This window comes from Sinohyriopsis cumingii, chromosome 17, assembly GCF_028554795.1.
Source record: "Sinohyriopsis cumingii isolate HCF-2022 chromosome 17, ASM2855479v2, whole genome shotgun sequence".
NCBI lineage: Eukaryota > Metazoa > Mollusca > Bivalvia > Unionida > Unionidae > Sinohyriopsis > Sinohyriopsis cumingii.
In genome coordinates this window covers 16,380,070-16,394,907 of record NC_142977.1, presented here as the reverse complement: position 1 = coordinate 16,394,907, position 14,838 = coordinate 16,380,070, and the positions used below count along the sequence as shown (strand labels likewise).

Genomic DNA, 14,838 nt, shown 5'->3' with positions numbered 1-14,838 from the left:
TATGTGTTGGGTCTAATAAACACCAGTCTGATTTTATTATGGAGAATTATAAACCATTCATATCGAAGGGTTCTATATCACTCTTGCGTGATTCGGCCAATCCTATCCCTATTAAAATTTTAAGGGACACAGGAGCTTCTCAGAATCGTTTATTGTCAGGTAATTTACCTATTTCTGAGAAGTATTTTTCTAATGAGAGTGTTCTAATTCAGAGAGTAGAGCGCGGCTTTGTCAGTGTTCCCCTCCACTGTGTAAAGGACCGCTTCAGTGGCCTAGTGGTTAGAGCGTCCGCCTCGGATGCAGGAGGTCGTGGGTTCGATCCCCGGCCGAGTCATACCAAAGACTTACAAAAATGTTACAAACAGCTCCCTCGCTTGTCGCTCAGCATTAAGAGGTTAGTGTTAGGACTGGTCGGCCTGGTGTCAGGATAATGTGACTGGGTGGGACATCATGCTACATGTCTGCGACATGATGCCCCAGTGCTAGGCATCACTATAAACTGCCACACTGCAGATATCGTAGAGATATGACTGGGAAATTGTTAAAACTACGTTAAAAATCCAAAATCACACACACACCATTGTGTAAATTTGTCATCAGACTTAGTCTCAGGACCCGTGACAGTCGGCATAGTGTCTGTTGAAGACATTCATTTATTACTAGGCAACGACCTAGCTTGAGACAAGGTTGTGGTTAATTCACTTGTAACGGACAAGCCTCGTTTGGATCGGAAAGTCGATTTAATTGAAAAATAATTCCCTGAGATAATCCCAGCTTGTGCAGTTACCAGGGCTATGGCGACGAAAGCTCTTGAGAATGATCTTGATAAGGAAAATATTCCTTTAGCTGACACATGTATTGGTCAGGCTTTTGATGAGGTCACTTTCAATCCTTGTTTGGATCAATCAAAGGGTATTGATTACGGTGATCATCTTTTAACTACTCATTCTCTTCATTCTAATCAGAGTGACAAAAGACAATCATTTGTCGTTGAACAGAAAAAAAGATCCTGAGATCCCCTGTTTGTTTCAAAGGGCCATTAGTGAAACTGAAGCCACTAAAGTTCCTGTCATTTCATTAAAAATGGAATTCTTATGAAAAAAATGGAGACCTCCAGAGGTACCTGCTGGTGATGAGTGGTCAATGAACTATCAAATTATAGTTCCAAAACCTTGCAGACAGGAAATACTTAGTCTGGCCCATGAATCTCCTTTGGCTGGTCATTTAGGGATTAATAAGACTTATTACAAGATCTTGACTCACCTTTATGTGCCAAAAATCAAAAGTGATGTTTGCACACACTGTAGATCTTGTCATACTTGTCAAATGGTAGGAAAACCCAATCAGAAGATACCTAAGGCGCATCTACAACCTATTGCTGCCTTTGACAAACCATTTAGTAGAATTATGGTAGACTGTGTTGGTCCCTTACGTAAGAACAAGTCAGGTAACCAATACCTGTTGACCATTATGTGTGCGTCAACAAGGTTTCCAGAGGCAATACCTTTGAGGAATATTTAAAACTTTGATACAGTTTTTACTCAGTTTGGCCTTCCCAAACGTGACCAATCGGGTCAAGGGTCAAATTTTAGGTCTGGAACTTTCCAGCCCATTATGCTTGAATTTGACATTCAGCAGTAAAGTCAAAAGTGAAATTATGGTTTGACAGAACTACAGTGGAGAGAACTTTTGAGTCTGGTAATAGAGTTCTGTCTCTCTTGCTCATTCTCAAAATTTTCTTCAGTTTAGATATTACTGCCCTTACAAAGTTAAGAAGAAAATGAATGAGTTAAATTATAATATTAGTGCTCCTGGGATCTAAATAAATTATAGGAGTACCAGTATATTGAAAGAGATAGCCAGGTTAAATGTGCAATTAATTTAGTTGGACCTATCCCACTCAGTGAAGATTTAAATGAAGGAAAATCATTGGATTCTACTGATAATGGAGTGACAAATCTTCGGAATTCAGAAATTATAAAAGATCTGGACCAGAAACTTTCACAGTTACATGTGCAAGGAAGAAATGAACTTAAACAGTTATTATTTGAATATGAGCTCTTATTTCCAGATGTTCCTACAAGAGCGAACAAAATTTTCCATGACGTTGAAATTGCAAATTTCAAACCTGTGAAACAACACCCATACAGGATGAACCCTCTCAAACAGGAATACTTGAAAAAAGAAATTCAGTATTTGCTGGAGAATGATTTTATAGAGCCCAGTAAACGTGACGGGAGTTCATCATGCATACTTGTTCCAAAACCAAATAAAACGTTTCGTATGTGCACCGATTATAAGAAGGTGAATAGTGTTACAAAAACAGATTGATTCCCATTACCAAGAATCGATGGCTGTATTGATAAGATCGGAAATGCCAAGTATGTCACCGAATTTGGCCTTAAGAAAGGATTTCGGCAAATTCCACTAACGGAAGGAGCAAAGGAAATTTCGGCATGCGTGACTCCAGATGGACTTTATCAGTTTAAAGTAATGCCGTTTGGGATAAAAGGGTGACCAAGTACTTTTCAACGTCTAATGAATATGATTACCTCTGGTCTTGACAATTGTAATGCTTACATCGATGATGTCATCATCTACAACAACAGCTGGAAAGAACATTTAACAACAATGCAGAACATTTTTTGACAGACTCACAGATGCAAGTTTGACAATTTATCCAAAAGTGAGTTCTGCCGTGCTAGTGTAACTGTTCTAGGACATATCATGGGACAGGGACAAGTTAAACCAATATATGCTGAATTCCCTGCGCCTGTAAATAAAAAAACAACTGATACGATTTTTAGGTATGGCTGGATACTATCGAAAATTTTGTTCCAATTTATCTAAAACTGATGAACCCCTGACAAATTTATTGAGTAAGAAAAACAAGTTCCTTTGGATTGAAAAATGTCAAGAGGCTTTTGACAAGTTGAAAGCCATACTTAAAAGCGCGCCAGTTTTTACAGCTCCACATTTCAGCCCATCTTTTAAATTGTCTGTTGATGCAAGTAATGTGGGGTTGGAGTAGTTTTTATTGAAAAAGATAAAAAGTGTATTGATCATCCAGGGTACTAATTTTCTACGAAATTAAATAAGCACCAAAGAAATTATTCAACAATCGAGAAGGTATGTTTGGCTTTGATATTGGCATTACAACAGTCTGAAGTTTACATTAGTTCAGGTCCTTCTTCGATTATTGTGTTTAGTGACCACAGCCCACTTACTTTCATCGGCAAGATGAAAAATAAAAATCAAAGACACTAAGGTTGAGTTTGTTGTTACAGGAATATGATCTTGACATCAGACACATCAAGGGAAAAATAATTTAATAGCAGAAGCACTTACCCGTGTATAACAATGTATTATTTCATGTAGACTGTGTGTAGTATTATAGCTATTTTTTAAAACCTTATCTATAATTAATCTATGGTAAAAAGAAAGCTTTATCACATAAATCTTTTTTCTTTATGGGGGAAGTGTTATGTATATTTGATTTAATTTAATTGTTTGTTTGTAAGTTTTACATTTTTTTGATTTCATTACATGTGAATATAATGTAATTTTGTTTACTAGGAATTAGATATTTTCCAGAAAATCTTTTCAGAAACACTGTTTTTATTTTTTACTTAGTTGCTGGCCATGATTGGTTGTCAAGTAAACAACTTCTTATTTGATTCATTTTGATGTGTGAATGGTGGTGGTGAAATCGAGGCTGTACTGTGCTACATGCCATTCGACTTGTAGATATTTTCTAAATCATTCTATAATGTGGTCACGTGACCCTTATCCGAGAATCTGTTTTGCGTTTCAAGTTACCGTATAATCATTGTTTTTAGAGATATTTCTCATTTAGGACTTTTTCTTTACGCTGAAAAGTGTGTGTTTGTGACCAGTTTGGGAATTACATTTCAAATTTTTATTCGAATTATTTGGATTCTAAAAGATTAATTCTTTTTCCTGAAAGTATTTGAATTCTCATACAGAATTCTTGGATAAAGACATTTATTTAAATTTTATTCTGAAATTCAAACACCGGAATATTATTGACTGTGGAATAAAAAAGAACTGTTGACGATACAACATCATACGGACTACAGTTTACGTCATCACCTTCCATTTTTGATTCTTCATCGGGACTCTAACTTGAATTCATTAGAACATTTCATTATTAGGACTTCTAAAATTTAATTCGTGGATTATTCTTGGATTATTTTTGGATTTGATTCTTAAAACTGTAAGTTGTTTTATATTCATTTTTTATAGTGTTTTTCCAGGGAAATAAATTATTTGCTAAATTGTTCAAAGCTTGTTGTTTTCACTCTTTCTTTTGTTACTGTTTATTCGAACCTAAACACGCAACATAAGAGTATGTTGTTGTACATGCTATTTGTGGGTTTGCCGCGGCAGCAATTGATGGCCTTTACGTGGTAGTCATCACAGCCACGACACCTGTTTATAGGTTCACCAATCGAAAGTATTGTCGAGACTATATCGACAGCAGCATCTCTCTCGTTTTGTAGCAAAATAATGTCAACATAACTACATTCACGAATATGTCTTTACTTTGAATTTGTTACACAAATTAGTCTCAATACAATTCGTAAACTTTTCTCGGTGGCTATCGAGGATAAAATAATTAACATGGCGGTGTTCGAATTCGTTTTAAAGAAAATGAAACAAGGGCACAGAGGCGGAACAGAGCCGTTAGCCATCAGAAACAGGTGAGGCAATACAGACTGTGAAACTCGAGTAATTATTTGTAAACCAATTGCGCGCCAAAAAGGGTGAAGTAGTTGTGTTAAGGAAGGATAATAATTGTATTCTGAAAATTAATAGCATGTAGCTGATTTCGCTATGCAAATTCCTTCACGCTAGTGTTATGATTTCTCATTAAACGCTCTCATAAGTTACCTTTGTCGTAAAAGTAATCACAAAATAGGGCATAATAGGAGCTGATATATCTCAGCTACTAAAATCTTAACCATAAAATATACATTACGACACTACATGTATAGGTGACAATTTTCGTGGTTTTCCAGAATAATATCCTGCGCACTTATAGAACATTTTCGGACAACAATTCTACTGCTACCATTAAAGAACTCAGCAAATAAGAAATCTAAGAACACATACGTATCAATACAACCATTTGTTATTTCCATGGAACAGACAATATATGCCATGTTGACAAAAGTGTTCGTTCTCTTCAAAGTGAACGAGCTTCTAAAGTGTATCTTTGAACATATGAAAAGAAGTTTGAACTACATTTATGTAGATTAAGTTAGATTCCTAATAAGTTGCATTGAACAACACGGATCAAACACACTAATGTCATAATGTAATTTATAAAACACTTAAATTATTATTCTTATTATGAGATTCAATAATTAATATGGGTGTATCACATATTTTATTTTTGAAGAAAATACAAGTAAAGAAATGATATTAACTAGATATTACAGGCAATTGCTTCGGAAGTTTATTTTGGTTTGCCAAGGAATATACACTGCAACTCATGAACTCAATTGCAGATATATATATATATATATATATATATATATATATATATATATATATATATATATATATATATATATATATATATATAACTTGGTCAAACTTGTTGGCTTCTTGTTTTTAATTCCTGAATGCGCTAGTAAGTTTTTTTTCTGACGAATCCAGGAAAAAAGTGTTGGTTGTTTCACATATCAAGTTTTTTTAATGGATCAGTCGAGATTCTGGGCTGGTGCGAAGCGTTTTCATCTAGAACACATTTTCCAAACCTTTAATTCACAATCATATAGTTTACCGGTCAGAATCGTGAAGCATAAACTCTTTAATACTTTTATCACCTTCATGGCTAGTTCGATAAATCCGCCCATACCACCACCAATCCGTGTTGATACTGATGGTCGATATGTGGGTAGAATGTCACCTCATCATAAACATGTGCAATTTTGCTGCATGCAAATCTTTCCGGAACAAAGCTGCGTACACGTTAGACGCATACTGGTAATTGGTAACAGCCATATCCGCGAAATTTAAAATAGCCAGAGGACCGATTATTATGGTATTTCACATGGATGTACAAGTCACCAAACATACCTATCTGCTGTATACATTACCTAGGATTTACGGTATTCTTACATGGACATAGAACACAATTAATTTTACTCTATGTTCTCTGCATTTGTTTCTCAGTACTGACCTTTCCACTGTGTGACAATCAATACATATCATACGTTAATCTAAAATACCTTCAAAGATGACTTCACGGTGAAGTTCTCGTCCATGGTTGACCTACTCTTTTTTAGATGCTGGACTGTCAACATAGCAGCATGTAAAAAGAACACACATTTCACTTCCGGATCACCACCAAAGCCTTATTACTCACTGTGCACTGTCGCCGAAATACACACAGACAACAACACCCGGAGCTCATATTATCAAAAATAAACAGCTACCTTTAAATCCCTACAAAAAATGCATAAATAAAACTCTTGTATCACCACCAAAATGAGAGAAAAAAATGTTCTAAAAATAGAATACAACTACATTCGTGGGTACTGAACTGGAAGTCTTAATTGTGACCCGATTCCACATGGCGTTTGTCTCGTGACGATGTTGCAATGTACATGTATAGAACGCTTTCCGTTTATTACGGATGTAAATCAATACGAACATAATTGACTTCGCCACCGTTCCTTATAACGGCAGCATGTAAACAAACGTTTTGTCTCTGAAGGTTGTTGTACCTTGTGGAAGTACTACCAGATACAAAAAGATCATTTATTCATGGCTTCAGCTGGTAAATATGTTTGTACATTTGTTTATAGTAATTCATTGTGTTTGGATTATAGTTTGTTTGTAAACGGTAAACAACATACCGTACTCTTAGGTATACAAATCGAAGGTGACACTATATATTGTGCTCAAAACGTAAACTGTGTGTATTTTGAAATATTTTGTAATGCATTTAAGACAAATACAGTATTATTAGTTAATGCCTGAGCATATATCCATGTAAGTTACTGATAGTGATTTATGGGTGGAAAACCGTGATCCTGGTTACCAATGCGTTGCCAGTTTTCTGTACTAAGATTGAAATGTATTATAGAAAGAATACGTAGTATTCGTGCCTTTCAGATGACAGTAGTTTTGTGTAGTATGTATTATGTTATATTCTGTGTTTTTATAGCTTGTCTACAAGTATATTATTGCTCCAAATACCACAATACACTATAGGTTTTCCTGACTTTACGAAGTTGTTTGGTCAGATCACCGTATTTTGTTGGGCACTGTTATTTTCTTCGCCCGGTGTTCAGGTGCCTGAGTACTATTATTTGGATAATATAGGTTAGATTCCTGTCTTTGAAAGTCAGCGTTTATGATTACCTCCTACGTTGTGTCATGCGAATTTGAATTCCATTGACCACTTTGCCTGATAACCGTATCATTATTTGTAACCGTACCATTATCTGTAACCGTACCATTATATGTAGCTCTTCTAGACTTAAGGTTAGTCGACCTTATGCGATTGTATGGTATGTGTCGTTAGACGTCAGTCGATTGTATGGTATGTGTCGTCAGATTTCAGTCCATTATATGGTATGTGTTGTCATACATCAGTCGATTGTATGGTATGTGTCGTTAGACGTCAGTCGATTGTATAGTATGTGTCGTCAGACTTCAGTCCATTATATGGTATGTGTCGTCATACATCAGTCGATTGTATGGTATGTGTCGTTAGACGTTAGTCGATTGTATGGTATGTGTCGTCAGACTTAAGTCCATTATATGGTATGTGTCATCATACATCAGTAGATTGTATGGTATGTGTCTTTAGACGTCAGTCGATTGTATAGTATGTGTCGTAAGACGTCAGTCGATTGTATGGTATGTGTCGTCATACATCAGTCGATTGTATGGCATGTGTCGTTAGACGTCAGTCGATTGTATAGTATGTGTCGTAAGACGTCAGCTGATTGTATGATATGTGTCGTCATACATCAGTTGATTGTATGGTATGTGTCGTCAGACATCAGTCGACTATATGGTATGTGCCGTCATCATACATCAGTCGATTGTATGGTATGTGTTGTGAGACGTCACTCGATTGTATGTTATGTGTTGTGAGACATCAGTCGATTGTATGTTATGTGTTGTGAGACATCAGTCAATTGTATGTTATGTGTTGTGAGACATCAGTCGATTGTATGTTATGTGTTGTGAGACATCAGTCGATTGTATAGCATGTATCGTCAGACGTCAGTCGATTGTACATTCCCTTTGATCGCTCTGTTTCTCTCTCACACTCTTCTCTCTCTCTGTCTGTCTGTCTGTCTGTCTCTCTCTCTCTCTCTCTCTCTCTCTCTCTCTCTTGATCTGTCAAACCATATGGGACAACAATACGTGGAAATCCATGGAGTCAGGGAGGACAAAGAATTTGATCTGGTTGAATCCATTGAACCTGTTCATACGCCAAATATTCTAAAGGAATCCAAGTCTTTGTAACTGTATGATTTATTGATACTTTAGTATCTTTTCGTTTTTTTTTAACCTGTAAGCAGTTTTTAAAGTGGATCATCCGTAAATATTAAAATTTACGATAGCCTCTTTTGATTTTGATTTTTGACTTCGTCGAAGCAAGGTCCCAGCGATGTCTAATCACTCATATTGAACGAATTTATAAAACGATTCATTTTAAACTGCTGTATGTGACATCTGCTTCATTTCTCGAATAAGATTGCAATATATTTTTGATTCTTATTGGATTTAAAGTGTGATTTTAATTACGACAGTCTCACTAGAGGCATGTTTCGTATATAAGTTTAGTAAGAAATGGGTTATTTACCAACAGCTGAAAAGTGGAGAATTTCTTCATTCTTTCTTCATTTCAAAACCTTTCTAGTACTTTACTACGGGTGAATCAATGCAATATCCCAAATAGAGCATTATGGGCAATAACTTAAATTTAATGCAGAAGACATTTCTACATTTTGCATTGCCTAGTTTTGGGTGTTTTGGAGTCTTGTGAACACCATGTCTGAACAGTAATGGCTATCTAAACCGTTAAAATAATTTAGATCAGCGCTTTTGTTACTCTAGCACTACTAACACACGAATTCCCTTTGGATCGATAAGAATAATCGGCTTTGCATATCGCGCTTTAGTTTGAAAACATAAAAATTTGAGCTGAAAATGTGACAGTTCAGATGAGTGACAGTTCAGATGAGTGACAGTTTAGAATTCTAGCTCATTTGTAGCTTCTCAAAATGTAGATTCTTACAGTCTCTTTATGTATCCATATCATTATCTGTATTGGATCACCTTGTTTTCCGAAAGCTCATATATCATTATGGGTATTGTTTTCATCTTATGACCGTCTTGACGTGTACCTTTTCGTTACTCCTGCCTTCGTTCTCAGTGTCTGGGATCTCCTCACGACATAATGATACGTGTACAATCAGTTTCTACTGCTCCAGGGGATGGTGGGAGTAAAATAAAATAAGTTAGTAGTCAGTTCTACTGTCATCATGTAGGTGTACACATGTCAGAAAGATACATTTTGCACTTTCTGTATGTTACAGAGATACGGTTTTAATCAACTGACATCAATTCTATGACACAATCTTTCATTATATGAATCTGTCCGAACTAAAAGAAATATACACGAAGAATAAAATCGTTACCGTAGTTCCCGTTCTTTGAACTTTGTGAACTCAACGATGATCAAAATTTACACCGACATTCCTTTCTTTCTTTGGTTGAGGAAGTCTAAAAGACATAATATATGTGCTATTTTTCTTGTCATAATCAGCCTTCCATCGTATATTGTCTTCCTTAAAAGATATGCCTTATTCGATGCGGTGAATAACTTTAACTTTTTATTCGCACTACAATTTAAATTTTAAAACAAGACTTAAATCACTATACATACGGTTTGATAAATTAAAGAGAAATATTTCAGTAATTTAATAAGAACTTTACATAAACGCATACTAATTTCGTGCTCGTCTTGATATGTACTTTCTCCTTACCTCTACCCTCTTCCTCAGTTCCTGGGATCTTCACACGACACAATAATACTATGTACACTTAGTTTACAATGCCCCAAATGATGCTTGGAGTAAAGAAATTAAGACAGTACTGAGTGCTGCAAGCTGCTGTCATCATATAAGTGTCAGGATTAGTGTCATGAATATATCAGGAAGAGATGTGCACTTTCTGTATGTTACAGAGATTAATTAATTGACATTAATTTTATGACACAATCATTGTGTATACGAATCTGTTAGAACTCACGAAAATCTACACGAAGACTAAAGTTTTACCTTAGTTCCCTGTCGGGGAACTTCATGAATTCACGACGATCAACATTTATATCAGCATTCTTTTAATTCTTTGGCTGAGGAATATCTGTGTTTTTTTATATTCTTGTTGTAATCAGCCATCCATCGTATATTGTCTTCCTTAAAAGGCCTGACTTATTCGATGCTTTTTTTTTATTAGCACTACAATTTAAAAAAGACTTAAATCACAACACATAAAGGATCCATCTACGTTTTGATAAATTATTTAAAGATAAATCTTTCAGTAATATAATAAGCTATACATAAATGTGTAATGCTGTCAGAACCTGTAAACAAGTTCCAAAACTCTGTGCATTTATAGAGAATAAAGGCCGAGTGTTCACCTCAGCTAAATGAAAGATCACCTCAAAATGCCTTGATGTAAAAACATTTCTGGTGTTAATAGTTGTGTTTTGAGTCAGGAGAAAAGAAAGCCACACTAGAGGTAGTCAATCCAAAGCATTAAAACAACTGATCCTGTTGTAATAGGAAAAACGTTTCTCTGAAAAAACATTCTCTTCATGATCTAGTTATAATCCATCAATGAAAACCTGTTTCATATTATTAATACATTTTCATTGTTTTATTGAATGCATATTGAAATGAACCAATTATCCAAAAGTTAAAATAGTTGTTTTTGTTGTTGTTGTACTTAACGCCACCTTTCAGCACAAGATAGGCTATACTTGGCGGCCAGTACAACTGGTAGGGGAAGAACCCTGGAAAACCCAGGGAAGAAACACCGACTGACAATAGTTGTAAAATCCTGAATACTATATGAGTAATGCATGTTGAGAATTCACTGGGTCACCATGTTGAATAATTCTAAACATGTAATACCTATGAAAAAGGCAAAAAAGTTTTTTCTTTTCTTTTATCACGAGGACAGCACTTAAGTTTGTTTTGTAAATTAAGTATGTATTTTGTAAATTTAAATCGATTATCTCAATTAAAAGGAAAGTATTCCTCAGTATAATTGAAATATCAGGTGTACAGGTTTAAGAGTTTCAAGCTAACACAAATAAATAGAAAATGAAAAATTGTCACATATCAATGGCATGGCATTGAACATCATCACAGATTTTCAGATATAAATAACCTCATTTTAACACCGAAGGCACGTGTAATTACTAATTATGGGTCCAATTTGGACTGTGGGTGTTAATGACCTAGAGAAAAAATCACATTCAAGAACTACATATTTGTTATCGCAGTTGGTATCTGACTAATCAGTCTGAGAACCATGTGTGAAACGTCACAAATTTTTGTACTGATTTACAGTTAATTACAAACTGACGCTAACACCTACTTTAAATTTTGTAAACTAGTTGTGGTGTTTTTTTATTATTGTGTTGCACGCTTATTTACAGATTTCCTCTACTTCACCTCATCCCTACATACCTTCTCAAATGTCGATTTATTCTGGCCTCTAATTATAGAAATTGAAATCTTCTTAATATAGCCACTGCCAAAAATATATCTTATTGATTGTTGCGAAATTATCCATAGCGCTTTTACGGTACGGAAGCAGATTTTCTTTCACCATTTGTTTATGTACAGAAGTTATTATGTTCATGAGTGCGGAATGTGTTGTCAATAGGGAGGTTGAAGAGAAGGTGGTAATTATGTGATCTTGCCTTCCAATCTTGAAGTTTGCTTGGCTCTCCTCCACCGTTTTAGACAAAGACTTCAAGTTTTGTGATATAAGTATGACTTAGAGTAGTCTGACAACATGCACAGCGGTGTCAGAACTTAGATCCATTTCCTGTGGCTGAACTGGGAACACACACACACACACACACACACACACACATATATGTGTGTGTGTGTGTGTATGTATGTATGTATATAATTGTAGTAGTAGTAGTAGACGTTGTAGTAGCAGAGAAATAAAGATAAGTATTCGGATAGCGCTGCTTTTATTGCAGGTTTCTCTTCTAATTGTAGCTGTTAATATTTTTTCAGAGACCATGGGTCCAGAAACTGAGAATCAAGATCTGTCCACCTGGCACTGTCTCTCAGATGACATTATCATCAAAATATTTTCTTATCTCCCCCCTTCATCCCTCCTAAAGGTGGCACAAGTATGCACGACCTATCACAGATTGGCGTTGGACGAGATGTTGTGGAAGGACTTGTTTTACCGTCACTGGAAAGTGGACCAGTCTATATCAATGTCTCCTGGAAAAGTATCATGGGTGCAGGAATACAAACGACTGTACTACCACACACCGGCTGTGGAGAGTGAAGTTGTGCGAAGTCACAGCGACGAAGTCCTGCATGTCAGTTTCGCACACAACGGCAAAATGTTTGCAACATGTTCTAAAGATGGATTTATAAAGGTACCCTTTCCCATCAGTTCAAAGTTATATTTTAAGAATCCTTAACAACATGTCTCCTATTAGAAGATTTAAAGATCAAGTAAATATTATATTTCTTAGTTCAGTAAAAATAGATTGATCCTGTTTTATTCATTCATTTTTATTGCTGTATGCCAATTGAAATATCTAAAATATTACAAGCTGTGTTTGTAAAAGAGTAATGTTTGAATTGGCCTACATATTTTTCCATGGTGTCAAACGCCATTAGCTCTCAAAAGATAGAATCGTATTAACACACACACGCACGGGCGCGCGCATCTGGTTTCCTCAATATCACAGTCGAATTGGTCAGATCTTCAATGAATATATTTTGGCTTATATCTTACATACTGGTATAATTAACCAAAACATCTGTGTATTCTCATTTGTGATACTTTACGTGTGAAAGAAATCAAAGTATATTTGGATGAGTTCATGTTCCTAACACGTACCAAGCATTTTCCCTTTACAATATGAGAAATAAACTTTCAATCGCCAATATGTGGGTAGGATTGTGCTGACCTGGCATGACAACGTATAAACATATATATCAACCGATGTTCTATGATGACCGAGTCACCAAAGATGGAATGTAACAACTGGATTTTACGCGTGGAAATGCTCATGGTTTTGCAGAATGACTCGTTTATGGCAGTTTCAATGAATTACATTGTTGAGATATAACTTTTATGTATTTTTTATTATTTCAGTAGGGATGATACTCTAACTGGCTCTTTTGAACAATGGGTGGATGTTATACTTGGCTATCGTCGAAACATAATCTTATGTTGTCTTGAATATTTCTTTAAAGGAAGTTCCGAGACAAAGCCGGAATGCTTTGACGAAACAGTTATATTTTTTTTCATCATCACATTAATTGAAAAAATTATACGGTTTCTATGGATGCTGCTTTTATTTCTTGGCCATGCCAATCATTTTGTTTCTACATTTTGATACTATGACTTAATACTAAATAGTTTTAAGATTGTAATGTTTTGTTTTCTAAAATGCTGTATATTTAGTGTGTGTAAAATATACTTAAATTATCTGGACAACGTATATTATGATACAACAAGAGCAGCAGAGCTTTTGAAATGTAGAAAAGAAAATCTGACATAGATTTTGTCACTGAAATTGTATTTTTTAAAAACACACCGTAAGAGAATGCTTCATTACTATTATTTATCCATTCATCTAGACTGGTTTACATAATTTGTTGTTCTGCATTACCGTTTTTCAGGAGTAATCTATCAATGTTTATCTACGTAATATCCTTTGAAAAATACAAATGCTAGTCTTGCTTTGATTCGTTTCTGCGAAATGACATGATACTACTTTTCTCCAACTTTATTAGTATTCTCCTCCTTTGGCATGGCGGAAGTGGAGTGAAAACCTGCTCAAGAACATGCCTGGTAGGGAATCAGGAAATATATAAAAGCACAAAAAGAAAAATTTCCTGATGCCATTCTAGGTAGACAATGAAGCATAGTAAATTGAAAACATTGAGTGCTTGTGTTTTCTGTTGTTCTGCCAGATATGGAACAATAACAGCTACCCTTGCTTATTGAAGAATCAGGCTGACATGAGCAGGTTCAAATGGAAATACACAACATTCTCACAGTTTAATGAAAGTGATACGCTAATACTTGTGTCTGGACCTCTTTCGGCAGATGAACTTTGGCAAGGGGAGATTGCAATCTTCAATCTTCAAGGTAAGTAACACGAACCATATTCAGCAGGGCAATGCATAATTTAATGCCTCGGTGTTACTGATTGTATTCAAGCAACAATTTTTCTACGTAATGGATCCAACTGGATTTATTTATGAACATTGTTTCACTATATTGTTCCTGCTCTGTGGTCATAAATAGAGTAACAGTAAGGAGTAAAAACCAAGACGTGCCCTAAGAGCAGTGTAAAATCAGTTGTATTATTGTGATATGAAAGTCTATATTTTTTGTAACTTCAGGTACAACATTTTATTCAATATTTGTATTTTGATTCATGGATGTAAATTATATGGCATATCTTTATTAATATTATTTTGAGATAAGGTCTATTAAGAGCATCAAATTACATAGGATCTTTAAATATGTGCTTACATATGTGTTGACAATTCCTAA

General features: G+C 35.2%; 1 protein-coding gene across 2 annotated transcripts in view; it reads left to right on the top strand.

The window, feature by feature from the left end:
• Positions 1 to 6,687: 6,687 nt before the first annotated feature.
• LOC149777814 (F-box/WD repeat-containing protein 5-like) overlaps positions 6,688 to 14,838 on the top strand; it is a 28,195-nt gene continuing 20,044 nt past the window's right edge. For both annotated transcript variants that reach the window (XR_016415470.1, XM_089938878.1), the window contains exons 1-3: positions 6,688 to 6,811; positions 12,321 to 12,697; positions 14,250 to 14,427. Coding sequence is in view for 1 of the 2 variants with exons in the window: in XM_089938878.1 (XP_089795004.1) it covers positions 6,799 to 6,811; positions 12,321 to 12,697; positions 14,250 to 14,427 (568 nt within the window). In the remaining variant the exon portion in view is untranslated. The remainder of the gene's footprint in view (positions 6,812 to 12,320; positions 12,698 to 14,249; positions 14,428 to 14,838) is intronic.